We start from the raw sequence: 19,953 nt of genomic DNA on the forward strand, positions 1-19,953 counted from the left end.
GTTTCCTTGAGTCTCAGTTGCATCTTCTGTAAAATGGAAATAATAGGAGTAGCCACCACAAAGCGTTGGTGTGAGAGTTAAGTGAGACGGCGTGACATTCAAAGTTTCGTAATGTGTATCAACTGTTATTTAAAGCAAAGACTGCTAAGGGATCACCCTGCCTCAGGCTTTTCCTCATCAAACTACTCTACACCCCACTGCCAGAGTTAACCATACTTTTTTATTTTTTTTAAGTTTATTTATTTTGAGAGAAAGAGAGAGAGAGAGAGAGAGAGAGAAGGGCACAGGAAGAGGGAGAGAGAAAATCCCAAGCAGGCTCTGTGTTGTCAGCTTGATCCCGGAAACGGTGAGATCATGACCTGAGCCAAAACCAAGAGTCCGACACTTAACCAACTCAGTCACCCAGGTGCCCCGGAGTTAGCTATTTTATTTTATTTTATTTTATTTTATTTTATTTTTTTAATGTTTATTTATTTTTGTGAGAAACAGAGTGCAAACAGGGGAGGGGCAGAGAGAGAGGGAGACACAGAATCTGAAATGGGCTCCAGGCTCTGAGCTGTCAGCACAGAGCTCCAAGACAGGGCTCATACTCACAGACCTGGAGATCATGACTCGAGCCAAAGTCAGACACTCAACCAACTGAGCCACTCAGGTGCCCCCAGAGTTAACTATTTTAAGACACAAATGGGACCACAAATATTTAATGGCTGTCCATATACATTTTCTTTTAAAGGCAAAAACATCTCTGTGAAACATCCATACTTGTGGATCACATTTTAATATTCCTTGACAGAGAGGAAAGGCATATTACTGGCCTGTAATTTTTAAATTGAGAAACTTCTCTTCTGTCCTCATCTTGGTATACCCTACTCCTCAATCCTGTGGTGGAAACCAATTTTTAATGTTCTTTTTTTTTTTTTTTGGAGTTCTAGTGTTCCTTATGGAGAGCCAAGAAAATATGGCTATATATTTTTACTTTTTTTCTTTATCACACTAAACATACTCCTACAGATATCTTCATATCAGGACCCAGACACCTGTTTTATTCCAGTGTGTAGATGTGTCATAGTTTAATAATTTCCTCACCAACAGGTGTTGGTATTACTTCCAATGTTTTTTTACTGTCAGCACTCGTGCCGTATAGAACCCATGCACGTAGCGTTATTATGAATGCAGGTGTATCTGTGGTACACATTTTAGAATGTGGGAATGATGGGTCATATTATGTAATTTGAAGCCAAGGCCTTATGATGAGCAGATAAGCTTGATCCGCTCAAAATCTTCTTCCTTGAAAACTAAGTCTTCCATTGATGGGAAAAGGTTATCAGGTTGTCCAGATGTCAGGACATCTGGAAAGCACAAAGAAAAAAATTTGAACGCGCAGCATAGTGACTCGAGTTAAGGATACTGCATTGTGTACTTGAAATTTGTGAAGCTGGTAGATCTTAAGTGTTGTCACAACAGCAACAAGATACAAGAAGAAAATGATTGCTGTGAGATGATGGGTATATTAATTATCTTGATTATGACCATCATGTCACAGTTTATACGTATATATCAAAGCATGAAGTTGGACACCTTCAACGTAAAATGTTTATTTGTTAGTGATACCTTAGTAAAGCTTTTTTTTTTTAAAGAATGTTGGCAAGTAGTTGAGAGTCCCTAGAGGGCTTGGTTTGAATAAAAAGAAGTAGGGACAGTCGGAGAGGCTGGGGCAGGGATTGCGTGAAAGGCTATGTATGTTGTTAGCCTGCACAGTAAGAATTTACCAGTATGCAAATAGAATCCTTCAAATGTGTCATGAAATTGAGAATTTTTTTAAGTTTATTTATGTATTTTGAGAGGGAGAGAGAGAGAGAGAGAGAGAGAGAGGATCCCAAGCAGACTCTGTGCCTGAGATCATGACCTGAGCCGTAATTAAGATCAGATGTTTGACACAACGAACCACGCAGGTACCCCAAGAAATTGTTAGTACGATTATTTTTATGCCATTGTACAGAATAGTTTAGAGGGACAGCAGAGGTAGGAAGTCAATTTAGCAAAAAATAGCAATAATTTAGTGTCATGCCAAACTTTCATTAAGTTATGTAACTTTTCTGCCTGAGTGTCCCATTCTGTAAGGAGGGTAATTATATTGCCTATCTCATTGGGTTTTGGTTTGGTTTAAATTATGTGAGTATGTATAAGTCCCTCAGAATAGTGGGGAACATAATAAGAACTTAAGGTGCTATTTATTATTACTGAAAGTTACAATTGCTGCTGTTACCTGATTGAAACAATGTCCAGAACGTTGACCGGAAAGAAGAGGCAGGTTAAACAATAAAACTAACGTAATACTTAAACAAAACACCCAAATCAAATTCTGTGGCTCAAAACAGAAAGCCAATACATTTTTGAACCAGCGGCCAAAATCAAATTGGGAGAAAATGATAGCAGTAACAAGATGAAGTGAGTAAGAAAAACTGTGTACTTTTTGCAATGAAATTAGCTTTCTGAGTAAAAACTCTTGCTGAAGACCATGCATTTTAAGGCAGCTTTAGATGTTTGAAAGCAGTCACCCTTTAAGCTAGTTCCTCCTGGCCTTTGGAATTCTTGGAGCTTTTAAGTCTTTTTCCTGCCAAGAGGTGAGAAGCTTCTGCAGGAGGTGAGATACCTCTGTTCCCCTACTGAGCGGGGATTAGGGGCTCAGGCTTCAAGGTGCCCATGCTAGCAAATGCCATTCAGTTTAGACCTTGACATTTTCTTTCACTCCTGATTTTTATTACTAAACAAGATTTGGGTACTTAAAAAGAAAGGATACACATTTTGTTTAAAAGGGTGTTCTGGGGCCCTGTTTGGGACCTGTTTGGGGTTAAGAATTTATTTATTTATAACTAAGCACGTGGAAGAAAGATCTCTTGGTATGTTTGATCGCCAACAAGCCCAGTATTGACCTTAGGTTTCTGAGGTTTTAGAAGGAGGAAAGTAAAGTTGCAAACTCTCTCTTTTCACTCTTTTCTTTTTTGGTAGACAAGAGACCGTCTCCTGGGTTTTCACACATGCAGTGTGTTGAAATTTTCATTGTATCAGAATAAATGGGTAATTCTCCTTCCCTGCCTGGTTTCCAATTCTTGAGAAACAAGGCTTTCTTGTAGATATTTAGAATATGTTTCTCTCTGATTTAGGTGAACAGAAAACAATGGGAAGGGGTGTTTGAGTGAAGATTGAGGAAGAGGCATTTCCCACACATGAGTGACTTCAAAAACAAACAAACAAACAAAAACAATAGAAACAGACAAATGTATAGCACCTCTCTTTTAGCCCATTTCTTTGTTTTTAGCAACCTTCCCCCCCACCTCCCCTTAAGGCTTTTTTCCCTGGAGAAATTCTACCTGTCTTCATATCTTGGTGTCAGTTTTCCCATCTTTAAAGTCAATACATTGATACCTTGCTTAAGACTCAAGGACACGATGCATGAGGAGGTTATGTAGTCATTACAAAGAGAGGCTCTAAAGTCAATACATTGATACCTTGCTTAAGACTCAAGGACACGATGCATGAGGAGGTTATGTAGTCATTACAAAGAGAGGCTCTAAAGTCAATACATTGATACCTTGCTTAAGACTCAAGGACACGATGCATGAGGAGGTTATGTAGTCATTACAAAGAGAGGCTCTAAAGTCAATACATTGATACCTTGCTTAAGACTCAAGGACACGATGCATGAGGAGGTTATGTGGTCATTACAAAGAGAGGCTCTAAAGTCAATACATTGATACCTTGCTTAAGACTCAAGGACACGATGCATGAGGAGGTTATGTGGTCATTACAAAGAGAGGCTCTAAAGTCAATACATTGATACCTTGCTTAAGACTCAAGGACACGATGCATGAGGAGGTTATGTAGTCATTACAAAGAGAGGCTCTAAAGTCAATACATTGATACCTTGCTTAAGACTCAAGGACACGATGCATGAGGAGGTTATGTGGTCATTACAAAGAGAGGCTCTAAAGTCAATACATTGATACCTTGCTTAAGACTCAAGGACACGACGCATGAGGAGGTTATGTGGTCATTACAAAGAAAGGCTCTGAAACGAGTGTATCAGGATTTGGTCCTGTATCTCAGTTAGTGTCTTTCTTCTTTTTAACATTTCTGTGCCTCATCACGTGAACACATGTAATGGTAGAGCCAAAAAGTGTTGTTTTGAGGATGAAATGAGTGAATACATTTTAAATATTTAGACCAATGTGTGGTCTAGAGTAAGTGTCCACTTTGGAAATTTTAAAAGACCACGGGCATCCCCCTTATCCATGAAGGACATGTTCTAAGACCCCCCAGTGGATGCTGAAACCACAGATAGTACCTAACCCTATATATACCCAGTTTTTTCGCTTATGTAACACACCTGTGATAAAGTTTAATTTATAAAGGGGCTCAGTAAGAGATTCACAAGACTAATAATAAAATAAAACAATTACAACAAACCACTGTAATAAAAGGTATGTGAATATGGTCTTTCTCAAAATACCTTATTGTAATATACTCCCCCTTCTCGTGATGATGTGAGATGATAAAACGCCTGCATGTTGAGCTGAAGTCAGGTGAATGATGTAGGCACTGTGACAGTGCTTAGGCCACTGTTGACCTCCTGATGATATGTCTGTCATAAAGGGGATCACCTGCATCTGGACTGTGGTTGGGAAACTCAAATCACAGAAGGCAAAACCATCGATAAGGGGGACCACTTAGGGTATTGACTTATTAATCCAGCAACTGTTAAGTAATTACTTTGCTCCGAATGAGTTTAAGGACGGGAGAGGAATGCAGGGATATATAAGGCACGGCCCCTTCTCTGAAGGAGATTATAATCTAATAAGGGAGATTAATTCTCAAAAGACACCAAAGAACAGACGATAAAGGAAAATGGGGTAAAGGGACATCCCTTTTCACTGGTTTGATCTAGGAAAGCTCCATGGGGAAGGTAGGACAAGATAGGATTCAGAGATAGCCAGGATTCTCAAGAGTGTGAATCGAAAAATAAAGGGGTTTGACATTAAGAATATGATTGAAACAGGAGCTGAAACAAATCTATTCAAGGGGGTAATGAGTAAACCAGTGCAGTTTGAGGAGAGGATTTTAGTGGTAAAATTGACAGTTGTTTGATTGGACTTTGTGACTAGCTCATGAAGGTTCTTGGATGGCAAGCTTCAGAATTCAAGATTTCTTTTGTAAGCAATGGGCACTGGTGAAGCATTGAAAGATTTGTTTTTGGTATTTGTATTTGTTTTTTGGTCCAAAGAGATAACATGGCCAGAGCTGTGCTTTAGGACATTTATCATGCGATAATTCAGGAATTGTAGTGGAATAAAACAATGTGAAGGCAGGGATCAGAGGGGATGCTAATAGAATAGTGCTTATTATAGTAAGATTCCATTACTTTTTAGTAGAGAAAATGAAAACTAAGGGAGAAATGTTATGCATGAGTGATTAAATGTCTTTGTCAACTAAATGGATATTTGTATGGCATGGGATGGAAAGAGTTTCCGAGGTTGCTAAAGCAAAAAAGGGGAGGTGCTCTAAGAAATTGTGTTAAGCCATTACAAAGTAGGAAAATAGTAAAACATTAAAATGGGAAACAAAAAAATGAGAGGGTGAAAAAATTCAAATCAGTAACCACGTAAATGTAACATTATGCATTTCTTTTAATAAGCATAATGTCATAAACATACTGTCATAAAGGAAATAATTGACAAATTTGACTATGTCAAAAACTTGTGTGAAAAACGGAACTATAAAAAAGTGAAAAGCCAAGCTACAAAATGTGTTTCCAACACATTTACCTAATAAAAGATTTAAAATTAAATATATTTTTAAATTCCCACAAATAAACAAAAAGGAAAAAAATACAGCATATCAACATGGATAAAGTTTAATCGTGTAATTGGAGTGAAAAATAGGTTTTGTAATGTGTTATACATGATGTTTTATATTATCAATGCAAAATTTAAAATTTGAAAATTCACAGATATTGCTAATGCAGGCATAAACATGCATTAAGCACGTTAAAGTCTTTGATTGGAAGGGTGCACCTTAACTTTTTTTTTTAAGTTTATTTATTTATTTTGAGAGAGAGAGCCAGCGACAGGGCATGGGAGGGGTAGAGAGAGAGGAAGGGAGAGAATCCCAAGGAGGCTCCACACTATCAGCTCAGAGCCTGATGTGGGGCTCGAACTCATGAACCATAAGGTCATGACCTGAGTCAAAACCAAGAGTCAGATGTTTAACTGACTCAGCCACCCAGGCACCCCGGGATGCACATTAACTTTAACATACTTTAAAGAACAGTGGATTATTAGGGGCATTGAATAATTTTATTTTAAGTTGATAGCTTTCATTTAAGACAATTCAGAAGGTTTGTAGACTTAAACCAACTTGATAAACCAGTTTGAAAGAAGTAGTGGAAACGTGTTTGCTGATTTGATATTTTGAAGAATAGGCAACTTCATAGTTTTAAAGAGAAAAAGCACTAAATATTGAGTAACAGGCGAGGAATCAACATTGGATGAGTCTGCAAATTTGTATCAAGAGGCTGGAGGAAGATAATGTTTTCACGAGGAAGATATAGTTAATAGGAATTATTCTCTTTTTTTTTTTAATGTTTATTTATTTTTGAGACCGAGAGAGACAGAGCATGAACGGGGGAGGGTCAGAGAGAGGGAGACACAGAATCTGAAACAGGCTCCAGGCTCTGAGCTGTCAGCACAGAGCCCGACACGGGGCTTGAACTCACGGACCTCGAGATCATGACCTGAGCCGAAGTCGGCCGCTTAACCGACTGAGCCACCCAGGCGCCCCTAATAGGAATTATTCTAAGAGGTAGATTGGAAAGCATCCATTTTACAGGAAGCCTGCAGTTTATAACTTTGTCAAGAGCAGTTTTCTTAACGCAAATGTTTATATGTCATATCGAACTCAGTACACCTACGACTAAACACATGTCTCCGGTGTTTTGACAATTGCGTAAATGCCATCATTCATTTAGTTATGAAGGTATGAAAACTTAGATGTAGCTCGAATCCCTCTGTGGCTTCACTCCTGTCTAGTTGATTGTGAAGTTGTAAATTTCCCCGGTAATGGTTTTCATCTTGGGCTCATCTTCTTTGTTTCCACTGACTCTCTTTCTGTGGTGTCAAAGTGCTAATTACCCGAGGACATTTCTGTATGGTCATAGCCATTTTAACCCTGAGGCTGGTCTGGTATCCTTTCAATATTATTTCCGTAGCATCCCTCTCAATAAATTGATCATTGACTCCTGCTGCAGCAAATGAAAGCTCTCTCTGATTTTTAAGGTCCTCTACCATGTTTATTTTTAGTCTTTTCTCTTTCCTAGATGTTTTTTTTTTTCTCAATTCAAGTCATTTCACAATATCACAGTGGCATCTCTTCTGGGTTTTACCGATGGATTTGGGGATGGTTTAGATAAGGGAAGGGGAGAATCAATAGCAACACCAAGATTTGAAGCTTGTGTGACTAAAAATATGCTTTAAAAATGGAAGATACAAAATCCAGGAGGGGAAGTAAAATGAAGAGGAAATATTTTGCGCTTTGATCTGGACATTTGACTTTTACTTAGTGGTCAAAATATCAGTTTGAAATTGTGATCCCAAAACTCTTCTGTGATCCTGAACCTCTTGGCATGATTGAACACGGTACTAACTGGATTCATAAAATAAATACAAACTGGATTTGTTGATGGAATGCTGTTTTTCCTGATGATTGAATTCCACCTGTACGACTGACGGATGAAAGTAAGAGACCATGAATTTCAAAATCACACGTTAGTATACAGCCAAGGGATATTCTGACTTGAGAGAAACTACAGCTCGGAAGACATGGTTCTTTGCCGGTGATCTTGAGCAAAGGGAGAGGATTTTTGTTCTCTGTTGTGCCAGTGTTGGCCTGTCTGCAAGCAGAAGCTGAAAGAGTATCATTGTGAGATTCCTTCCAGTGCTGTGATTGTTTCCAAAAACCACCACCTGCTTGGGGTACCGCTCAGCAGGCCTGCTGTACAACTAGCTTTCATTCTCATGATAATGATGACAGTTTCACACTCTCAACCTAAAACTTGCTACCGCAGTGAAGCATTTCATGTCTGGCTGTGACTCTAAGCCACGTATGTATTCTCACCCAGTATTTCATTGATGGCCTGGTAGACAAACGCAGTCAAGAGAACTGTATGTATTCAGGCGAAAAAAACAAAAAAACAAAAAAAAAAACACTTGGCCTCCTCACAAATTGCTATTGGTGAGAACTGGGGAAATCATCCTTTGCCCTTGTGAATTTCACAATTGTTTTTCGGGATAATTAAGACAAAGTGGAAGCAAGATAATAGAAACGGAAAAGACTAGCACATTCATTTTGCTCATTCCAACTACATGAAGTGAGAGAAATTGAGGTTTACATATTGTTCTTTAAGCATTATCTCAATGTTAGTATACAGCAATGTTTTTATGTTGCATTAGATAACACGAATGATGCAGGGCTCACATCTGGGGTTTGTGCCTGCACAAATCTGACTGCAGGGCTCAGTCCCCAGATGTCCGCATCACTCCTGTCTCTTTCTGTAGTGCTGAATGGGTAGCCTCCACTCCCCTCCCCATCCTTGTTCTGTGATTCCCTCCCCAGGGCTTAGCACTATTGAAAAGACTACTTACGAATTCACGTAATTATGTGCTATCACCTGTCTATCCACTGGGATAGGAAAAAGAAATCCTGCACGAAGCAGGAACTTTATTTCCTTAAGAATAGAATTTTGGTGGTTGTTGTTATCCTTTCTCTCTCTCTCTCTCTCTCTCTCTCTCTCTCTCTTCCTTCCTTCCTTCCTTCCCTTTTTCTACTATGTCCACAAAATATAAAATTCTCAAATAGTTTTTGAATGAGTGTTTGGGAGTGATTCTGGTGTTGGTATCTATTTAACAGCAATTAAATATAGGCCAGCATTGAAAGATACCAACGTTCATATCTATCCTGAAATGATAGCCAACGATAACCTTATCAGTGCATTAAACGGAATCCTACGTATTAACCACTTGTCACAAAACTGTGCCTCTCGCTAGCACCGTACATATGTTGCGAGAGGACCAGGGCCCTGGACCACTGCCTGTGGTTGCTCAGAACTCCCAAGTTCTCTGGTTGCAGGGTCTGCTCCTGGATGGGCTTTGCTTATTTGGTTTGGCTCATTTGTTTATCTGATACACAGTTATACATAAATAATTGAGTCCTGTACCCCAAGTTATCCTTCATATCTTATCTTACTTTCCGAAGGGAATACAAATAAAAGCCGCTCCCACATAGGCCGCTTTCTTCTGTAGGCTTTAAAATCTCTAGAGATGAAGTTTCCGTGACTCCCTTTAGTCCAGTGGACCCTCGGGTTTGACAGTTCCTATAATCAGAAATTCTTCTGAGTCTCTGACCAAATCCTATTTGAAGTGAAGAGTTCACTAGGTCAACATGATGGAAAAGGTCCATTATATCCGACTTTTGGTGAAGGTAACGCTTGTGAACGAGTCCCAGCTAAAGACACATGATTATGGCTGGGAACTAAAGCCAAGAAATCACCATTTACTTCACAGTGAGTCTTAAACGGAAAAGGGATGTCCTTTGTGTAAAATCACCTTGGAAAGAGAAAACACTAAGGAGAAGAGATTGCTATGAGGTAAAAGGGTTTCCATCAGATAGAAAGGAATTAAGAGGGAATTTAATTGTGGCAAGCTGGCTAGCTGCCTAATGCAGTGGAAAACTGAGGCCATGGAACATCTGGGGATCCGGGGGGTCTGTGGAGTCCTGGCAACAGTATGGAATTTTCTAGAAGGCCAATCTGAAGAGTCCTCAGGAGCCTGCTTGGTGAGACAACTGGCATGTTTGAGAGATAACTCTGAAAGAGAAGGTGAGATCCGCCAATCCCTCAGAGAGTGAAACAGCATCCTGAGCTATGATGGGACAGGCAAGACTGTCATCAGCTAAGGGACAGAACACAGGAGGAAAGTGCATCTTCCTGCAAGCATTGAGATCTGTTGCTAACCAGCCAAATGGTCCCTGCATCTTCTATGCCCTTGAAGAACCAGACAAAGGAGACTGTACCAGCCCCTCCCGCATACTGCTAACAAAAGGCATTTATTATTATTTTGTGTCCTGGGACAAAAATAAAAACAAGGTATCTAATTCCATTTCTGTGGTTCTCTTTCATGTACTTGAAGAATTAGTATCTTTCATTTATAAGCAAAATAAAGCCTACTCCTTTATTTATTTATTTATTTATTTATTTATTTGTTCCTCAGAGGAGTGATTCCCTGGTCTCAAGCAATCATTTTACTGCTCATCTCTGGAATTTCTCCAGCATACTTATTATATAAGACACTACTTCTAGGGCTTAAAGCAGAACACAGTGCACTATTAAAATCGTGTTTGATGAAGAGTAACAAAGAAGTGATTTCCTCATGCTTCGGCTTATTTATGCTGCTAGTATGAAGGTTGTTTTTAGAACGCTGATTCATGCTGAATTTGACTTTACATTGACACAGAATACTTCCCAAGTCTTAGCACCGGAGCCCTTTTTATTATTTTACTCTGATGACAAAGCAAAACATTTTGGAAAACTGCATCAAACAAGAAAATAAAGCAAAACGGAAAGCCTCGGCATTCATTAGCATTTATTAAATTATTCTTTTACCGATTTAAGTTTAAGGGTTCAACTAGACCTCTAATCAAAGCATAAATAGTCCAAATAGCTGTGATGCATTTATATCATTTTCCCCCATACACTATGTGTTTTCATCACTTTACAGTGAGATTTTCATTAGACTTTTGAAATATAAAAAAAGAACTTATTGAGACAGACTAAATTGAGGAACTTTGTAATGTTGACCCGGAAAATGAAACAGCCAGTTATTTTTAGCAGCAAAATGGGTTTATTGGGGAATAGCAGAGGAATTGTAATTTGAGAGTGAACCCCAGGCAAGTCTAGAGAACAAAGGAGAAGAATGGCGGTGGCTGTTATAATAAAAAAAGTCCATTGGAATAAACAGGGTTCAGAGTGTAGTGGCTCCTCATTGGCTGACTTGTGACAGTCTTTCCCTGGCTGGGTTGTTGCCAGGCAAGGAGAAAATCTTCCTTTCCTCTGCTGCTGGAGGCAAGTGTAGGACTCTTCCTTTGGGGATGCAAGATACTTTTCTTTTTGTGGAGTCCTGGAAGGGTGGCTGAGTGGCAGGGTGTGAGAGCCCCCCCTTCTGGTCTTTGACTTCATTTTAAAAGAGGTTCTTTTATTCGTTTTATTCTTTTATTTCATGGCAGACACTGATCTACGTGGATATTTCCCTGCCCACTTTAAAAACAAAACAGTCAGTTATTTTACCAGCAAATGGGTTTATTTGGGAATGGCAGAGGATTTGCATTTCAGAGTAAGCAAGCGGTAGCAAAAGCCCCAGGCAAGTCCGATAAGCAAAGGAGAGAGACAATTATTTTACAAAGAAAATGGAGGACGTTGGGAGGGAGACAAAGGTCCACTGAAGGAAAGCGAGGGGCCAGGGTGCTACCAACTTCTCGTGGGCTGGGTTGCCTGGCAAGGGAGGAAATGTTCCTCTTCCTGTTGGAATGTTAAAGCAGTATTGGATTTGCAAGGGGCATCTCTTCCCGGAGAGGTGTGTGACTGAGAGTGGTGGTGAGTGAGTGCTCCCCCTTCTGGCCTCCTGACTCCATTTTATGTATTTATTTTTTTTTAGGGAAGAATTTTTTATTTTTATTTTTTATATTAAATATAATTTATCGTCAAATTGGTTTCCATACAACACCCAGCGCTCATCCCAACTGGTGCCCTCCTCCTGACTCCATTTTAAATGAGATTTTTGTGTATTAATTTTAACACTGCAAAATACCTGACCAATAGTCTTCAAAACTCTTGACACCATGAAAAGCAAAAAAAAAAAAAAAAAAAAAAAAAAAGGAAAAAGACTGAAAAATTATCAAAGATCAGAGGGATCTGAGGAGATAGGACAACTAAATGCAACGTGGTGTCCTGGATTGGATCCCCAAACAGAATAAGATATTGGTGGAAACACAGGTGATTTTGCAATAGACTCTGTAGTTTAGGTAATAGTACTTTACCAGTGTTAATTTCTTAGTTTTGAAAAACATTCCATGGTTATTTAGGATGTGAATATTAGGGATAGCTGGGTAAAGTCTTTTTAGGAATTCTCTGTACCATTTTTTCAACAGTAAATCTAAAATTATTCCAAAATAAGAAAATGATAATTTAAGGGCCTCTGCTTGGTAAACAGTTTATTAAATCAAGTCTTTAACAATAATTTTTAGCTTTATGTGGTTGTATCTCTTAATGTAATAGCAGATAGACAAGATACTACTGAAAATATCCACTCTTTTTATTATTCATTACCAGATTTATTCTATAGCAATACAGAGTGCCAAAATGGAAACACTTATGCTTTCCAACTCATATTTAACTCGTTTTGACATTTTAATGGAAAATAACTGTAGTCACACAAGATGGGCATTACAGTCAATGAGTGTGTTTGTGTATTTCCATGAATATCATAAGGCTTCATTTGACGTCATCATGGCTTGAGAGCTATGAGCTATAAAGTACAAAGGGTACATGGGAAAGCGTTGTTCCATAGGAAGGAACAGAAACCATATTACCAGGGATCTGGTCTCAATTCCTTTCAAAGAGAGTCTTCCTGCCTCACTAAGATTCTAAATCTATTAATAAATAGAAATCATATTGAAACTCTATATACATCTCATTTTGCCAATTATATTTTTATTGATCGGCTCTAATCCCTCAAATTTCTACTCAGATTCATGTAACTTTTTTTCACTTCCACAATATCACTACTCCTACAAATACCTCCACTACCAACCAACCACCACCATTTCTGCTAATAAAAACAAAATCTAAAAGTATCTGTCTTGGTCAGCTTGGACTGCCATGACAAAATACCATAGACTGAGTGGCTTAAACAACAGACACTTATTTTCCCATCCTTCTGGAGATTAGAAGTCCAAAATCAAGGTGCCAGCATGGTCAGGTTCTTGGGGAGCCCTCTCCCTATCTTTCAGATGGTCACCAGTTCTCTGTGGGCTCACATGACTTCCTTCTTTGTATGTGGGAGCACAGAGAGAGAGAGAGAGAGAAAGCAAGCTCTGTGGGGTTTCTTCTTATAAGAGCACTTACCCCCTCCTGAGGGGCCCACCCTCATGACCTCATCTAAACCTGATTACATCTCAGAGGCCCCATCTCCAAATACCATCGCTTTGAGGGTGTGAAATCCAACGTGAGAGTTTAGGAGAGATGCAATTTAATTCGTAGCGGTGTTCAAAACCCAAGAGTTTCAGATAAGAGTGTGGACAATGTGACAAACTCGTATTCTAGACAGTTTCTGCAGGTTATCTTTGTAAATCCTCAAATAGCAACTTCATGAGGTATATTGGTCTTAATTTATAGATGAGGAAGTTAGGTACTAGAGAAGTTAAAATAACTTCTGCAAGACAAGACATTTAAAAAATAGCAGTATGTGCACTGAATCAAGATGTTCTGGCTAAAGAACAATATTCTTGGGCATTGCAGTAAAATACCCTCAATCCCAATACAAATGTGTGGGACTTATACTAATGACTGAGGGAAATGATTCATCCTGGGCAAAAATTCACACTGTATTGTGGAAGGAGTAATTTTAGAAAGAGAGTAAATGGATGCATTTTTTTCTCTTTCATTCAGCTGTGTAATAATAAATGTAAATAGCCATATTGGTTAATAGTATTCAAACTATTGTGAAATTAACAGGAACTCACTTGCACTCAACAGAGAATTTAGTTTGTCTGTTAATATTATATATAACATAATAACCATAATTATTGGAATTATTTGAGACCTTTAAAAGGATGTTGTTACAAGCAATGCTTTTTATAATGTATGTAAATATCCATAATGGTTATGGATGTGCTGAACGAAGTCTGCTGCTAAGGGTATTTTTATCAGTTTTGCATTATACTACCCTCTGTTAGTTCATGACTCCTCGGTAGCCTGACAGAGGCGTGAACTTTGTATATTTTGTTTCTGTTCACTGTCACACTAATCATATGTAATAGGCATTATTTTCCACCAGCCAAGAGAAGGATACGTGCTTAGAGGGTTCAGTGACTTGCCCAGAAGTTACATGGCTCTCAAAAGGGATCGAGTTGGAATTCCAAGTCCAGTCATTATGGTTCCGCATTCTGAGTTTCAGAGATCATTAATGTGTTGATTTTTATTTTTAAAAATTTGTATATGGTGCTCTAATTGTTCTGGCCACAGAATATTTGGATCTGAATATTCTGATTCTGCATTTTGTTAGAACTGTGTCGTTAGTAAAAGAAAGTGTCCCTGCATGTGGCTTTGTCCTGTGTGGCAAATTGCACTTACTTTGTAAGTTAAAGGAGCCGACCTTGTTAAGAAACTACTGTGCACTAGGATGTGGGCTCATCTTGTTGACTCTTCCCTCTGTCCTATGAGGTCCCTTCTTTATGAGACATGGAATGATTAGTCTAAGGTTGCACAGCTAGTAAATGGCAGAGCCGTGATGTGAATCCATCTGTTGGATTCCAACATGTTGGGAGAGGTCATTGTGAGGATGCTACCACCAGTTGACCTGAGGGCTGGACCGGAGCAGTCAGAGGTTCCTCACCTTACCCTGTCCTTGGAGGGCACCTTCCACTGTACCTGTAGGCAGAAGCATTTCAAGCACAGTCTTGAACAGGCAATGTGTTGTTGAGACCATCTGGACTGAATATGTGGCTGAACCCCATTAAGGCTTCTCTGTGTACTTTTTAAGATTCAGCACCTTGTGGCCACCCAAGATAAGCCTAGTATATGAGTTCCCTTGCTCAGTAAACCTGCCACCTACCGACCTGGGGTGGCCTGCCTCTTTCTTGGGTCTCTCCTGGACCAAATTTCACCCAGGGAACTCCCAAGTATGCAAACTAACACAAAGTTTTACTTATCTTCCATGATACCAAGCTGCCTTTTCTTATATGCTCGTGTTTTCTAAATTCATTACCTTAAATTTACTTAAAATATAAAGACCTTTCTAAAGTTTAAAGAACAGAATCTATAATGCTAAATAAACCCATGGAGAACTGAGTTGAAGCTAAATAAACCACATGTTGATATTATATTATAATCAATATTCACAATTGCTTTATAGTATTTTACTGTGAGGGTGGAGATCAGTAAGGGGCCACCAAATACATAGGTAACTAGAACCCAATGTGCTAACCCCAAGTGTGTAAGAAGAATACCAGGAGATCTGAGGGGGTGATGTGACATCTTATTTCCAGGTATGTGGGTAGAAATCCTGTGACACAGGAGGTGTATATCAGGCAGGTTGAGAAGGAGAGACACGTGCACATGTGCCGAAGCTCAGGATTGTCCTTCAGATGCTTTTTGAAGCTACTAGGAAGGAGCTAAAAAGGTAGCAAGAGTCAAGTGGAAGTGTGAGCCTTGTTATTCTGTTTATTCTGTTTTGAGGAGAGATCTTCCACACGATTGGTCAAAGAGTACCTTGTAACATGGGAAACACTGTCTTCTAGCCAGTAACGAACAACGCACGCTCCAAAAACTATTATATTATCTGGCCAGTATTAGTTAAAAAAAAAAAAGAAGAAGAAAAGAATAGAAGAAAAAGAAGAAAAGCATAGTGTAGCAACTTTACAATTTGAATAAAGAAATAGAAGAGAAATACAGTTATCTAAGTCTCTGATGCTTCCTTCTGTGCATTTCTTTCTTTCTCCTTTCTTTCTTTCCATTTATTCATTTTTGAGAGCGAGAACAAGAGTGTGAGCATGAGTGGGGGAGGGGCAGAGAGAGAGGAGACACAGAATCCAAAGCAGGCTCGAGGCTCTGAGTCGTCAGCTCAGAGCCCGATGCGGGGCTCGAACCCATGAACCATGAGATCATGACCTGAGTTGAAATCAGATGTCCAACCGAGTGAGTCACCAAGGATCCCCTCTTCTGTGCATTTCTTTAGGGCTATAGAGAATGTATACTCCAGCAAAACTGCTAAATGTTGAAATTTAAAATTGTGGCCAGGGGCACCTGGGTGACTCAGTCGGTTAAGCGTCCTACTTCGGCTCAGGTCATGATCTCACAGTTAGTGAGTTCAAGCCACACGTTTGGTCTTTGCACTGACAGCTCAGAGCCTGGAGCCTGCTTCGGATTCTGTGTCTCCCTCTCTCTGCCGCCCCCCTGCTTGTGCTCTCTCTCTCTCTCTCTCAAAAATAAATAATAGATAAACTTAAAAAAACTAAAAAATAAAATTGTGGCCCATTTGCCTTGCTAGAACTCTCCAGTCACTGAAAGGAGACTCATTTTATTACTTTGCTTTAAACATACCTGGGGAGGGAGGGTGACAGAGTGGGCGTCAGGTGACAGGCTAACAGTCCGATATTAATTAGTCCTATGAAACAGGGGCAAAGCCTAGGAATGATGGTTTGTAGGTGTGTAATTACTAGTCCCACTTTTTTACCAAAGCTGAAGAGATGTGTGTTCTGACAGAGGTGTGTTCAAATGCTGACACTGTCACTGTCTTTATCCTAAAATGAAGAAAACCTACCTCATGTAGTAGAAATGAAGATTACATGTGTATATAAATTTTTAGATGCATTGCACATAATAAGCATTTAACAGATATCAGTTACTCTCTAGTATAAAAGAGTAAAACAGATGCTTCCATTATAAAAACACCTATCTTCCTGCTTTTTAAATTAATGTATGAGTGGGCTTTTAAAACAAACGAATCCTACAAGATAAGCAGTTTTAAATGTGCTGATATTTGAAAGATAGAAAATAGAGCATTAGGAAAGTGCATTGATCTCATGAATCGTGACTCATGGAAAACAAAATTGTTTGTCACTGGCACGCTGAGATAAATATTTTATGCGATATTGACACCATTTGATTTTATTAGATTAAAAACGATTGAAGCCAGCGCATCGAAAACCTCAAAACATAAAATCTTTTCACAAAATATCATTTTTCATTAAATATTGCATTTTTAAAAGTTTGCTGTAATATTGATGAATAACCTGGTTTAGGCTCAAAAAATGTTCTATCAGTACATTTAACAAAAATTATTTCCAATGGGTTAACTGAATAGGTAAATTCCTGACATTACAAAACTCATGCGGAAAGGTAGATAATAAGATCCCTTCATTTGCTTTCAGATTTTCAGACGATGCTGGTTGGTTTTCAAGAAAGCTTCTAGTAAAGGACCCAGAAGGCTGGAGAAATTTCCAGATGAAAAGGCAGCGTATTTCAGAAACTTCCATAAGGTAAGTCACCGTGTTTGGAATCGCTGGGGAATAACTGGGACCCCTTGGCAACGACTCATGGAGACGTTTCTTGTGATAGATGAAATCTGCAGAGGCAGAATGCACAACCAGGATAAAATGTCCCTGTTCAGATAAAATGCAAAAGTTATTTTTCTCCTTTATTTTAATCATCTGCTGTAAATGCCAGTGGTTCCTCTGCAAAATGAAAGACTCATTTTTATTGCTACTTTGCAAAATGAGATGACTCATAATTCAACCACATCATTTCCCAAGGTGCTGAGTAGGCATTTTCCCTCTGTTCAGGTTAATTGTGCATTTGTTACTTTGATTTAAACTGTGGGCAATATTTAGGAGATAAAACTTTCGAGGCTGGCATTAACAGTGCTAATGGCTCTGCTAATGTGCATAGTATTTGCTGTTAGATGGTTTTAACACGAAAGGATCATCGAATATGTTGATGTGTAGAGATGTAGCCACACATTCCATGAATGAAATATCCATTTACCAAGAATTAAAAGTATGTAGGAAACAACCCTAGAATGATACTGAAATTGCTACCTAGCGTTGTGTTTGGTGATAACATCAAAACACAGGTAAGTATCTGATAATTAGATGGTCAGAATTCCCGGTCAGAACTCAGAACTGTGAAGCAGTTTTGTTTGTTGTCGAACTGCTTCAATAAGCCCCGTAAAACATCTAATTTCTCATGGTTGGTAGTACAGAGTAGTTACCCTGAATGATGTAGTGATTCTGTGGAATTTATTTTATGTGATATATGGTCTAATTCCTCCTTTTATTAAAAACAGGGTGCTTGCCAGGAGTTGGCAGGGGATAAATAGACCTAGCACAGAAACTGTCCTCTATGATACCATAATGCAGGATGTATGTCATCAGAAATTTGTCCAAACTCAATGTACAATAATGCTGAGGATGAATCTTCCTGTAAAGTATGGACCTGGGGTGATTACGTTGGGTCGAAGTAAATTCATCACTTGTAACAAATGTACCACTTTGGGGTGGGATGTTATTAAAGGGGGAGGGAATAGGGAAATCTCTGTACCTTGAGTTCAATATTACTGTGAACTTAAAAATTCTCTAAACGATAAAGTCCTTTTAAAAATGGATTATTCTACACTAATGGACTAACCAACTCTGTTACAAAAGTAACTAGCAGCAATTTCTATTATATTTAAAACTGTATCAGAGAACGTAACATTTGAATTTCTTTAACTCTCTATGAGGTATTATTCTAAATATTAGTATAGATTTACTGTCAGAGAATCCACGCTCACGTTCCTGCCCAGCCGCTTACTAGCTCACGGGAGTTTGGTTTTCTCATGTGTACGTGTTCTTTACATGCCTTTTTTGAAGACTATTGGAGATAGAGTATCAAAGATAGTGTGCATATTCTAACTACGTCAAAAATTATCTGGAAGTCTAAAGTTACACTGGTATTTTGTATTAGGATTGTGATCGTGGCAATATTTTTAAACCTGACTTTGTGAAAAACTGCCAAGTTGTGACACGTGAGCCTGTGACCTTTAGTTTTTGAGCAAAATTTTGAAAGGCTGAGCATACTCTATACTCTGGATTCCTGGTCAGAACCCCTGCCCACTGGTCAATGCGGGATGCTCTTCAGCCAGCGAACCCAGAGTCCATGCACTCAAAACTCAGGCAGAATCCTCAAGAAGGAGAAAGATCACCCTGGAAAATAAATTGTTGAGAAAGATCAAGAATCCTAATCACGTGTGTGCGCGCGCGCGCGTGTGTGTGTGTGTGTGTGTGTGTGTGACGAGAAGATTAAGATCCGCTCTTTGTGTGTGTGTGTGTGTGTGTGTGTGTGTGACGAGAACATTAAGATCTGCTCTTTTATCAACTTTCAAGTATATAATACAGTATTGTTAACTGTTATCACCATGCTGTACGTTAAATTTCCAGAACTTATTCATCTTACCCTCTGACCAGGGGGGGAGGGAGATGCTGACTAGCCTTATTTTGGTAATCATTTCACAATGTACACATGTATCAAAGGACCACATTGTTTACCTTAAACGTACACAATGTGATATGCCAATTATATCTCACTAATCAAGCTGGAATAAAAACCACTTAACCACATTACGCACTGGGTAAGATTGTAGCCTCTAGAATCTAGCTTGCATATTCAACAGTTGTGGGAAATTGCATAAACTCTTTACGCACTTAATTTGTCTCCTCTTTTAGATTCAGATGATAATAGTATAACCAATTGTAACCCAAAGAAGGGTTATTGTAAGGAAAAAAGTGGTGCTATAGGCATAAAATGAGATTAAGTATAATAAGATATTATTAACAAATTAAATTTTATAGCTAAGTATGCAACTAGTTTCTTGGCATATAGTAAGTTTTAGTAAATGTTAGTCATTTTTTAATGTTTATTTATTTTTGAGAGAGAGTGGAGAAGGGGCAGAGGGAGAGGGAGGCTCTGAAGCAGACTGTGTGCTACAGCAGAGAGCCCAATTTGGGGCTCAAACTCCCAAACTGAAGTCGGAACCTTAAACGACCGAGCCACCCAGGCGCTCTGATGTTAGCCGTTTCAGTCTAGGCTAGATG

The 19,953-nt window shown here is 38.9% G+C and overlaps 1 protein-coding gene across 1 annotated transcript in view; it reads left to right on the forward strand.

The window, feature by feature from the left end:
- Positions 1-19,953, forward strand: part of DOK6 (docking protein 6) — a 362,588-nt gene that overhangs the window by 94,131 nt on the left and 248,504 nt on the right. Inside the window, exon 2 of the mRNA XM_060614064.3 lies at positions 17,254-17,361. Coding sequence (XP_060470047.1) covers positions 17,254-17,361 — 108 coding nt within the window. The remainder of the gene's footprint in view (positions 1-17,253; positions 17,362-19,953) is intronic.

Source organism: Panthera onca, chromosome D3 (assembly GCF_046562875.1).
Source record: "Panthera onca isolate mPanOnc1 chromosome D3, mPanOnc1 haplotype 2, whole genome shotgun sequence".
Lineage (NCBI taxonomy): Eukaryota > Metazoa > Chordata > Mammalia > Carnivora > Felidae > Panthera > Panthera onca.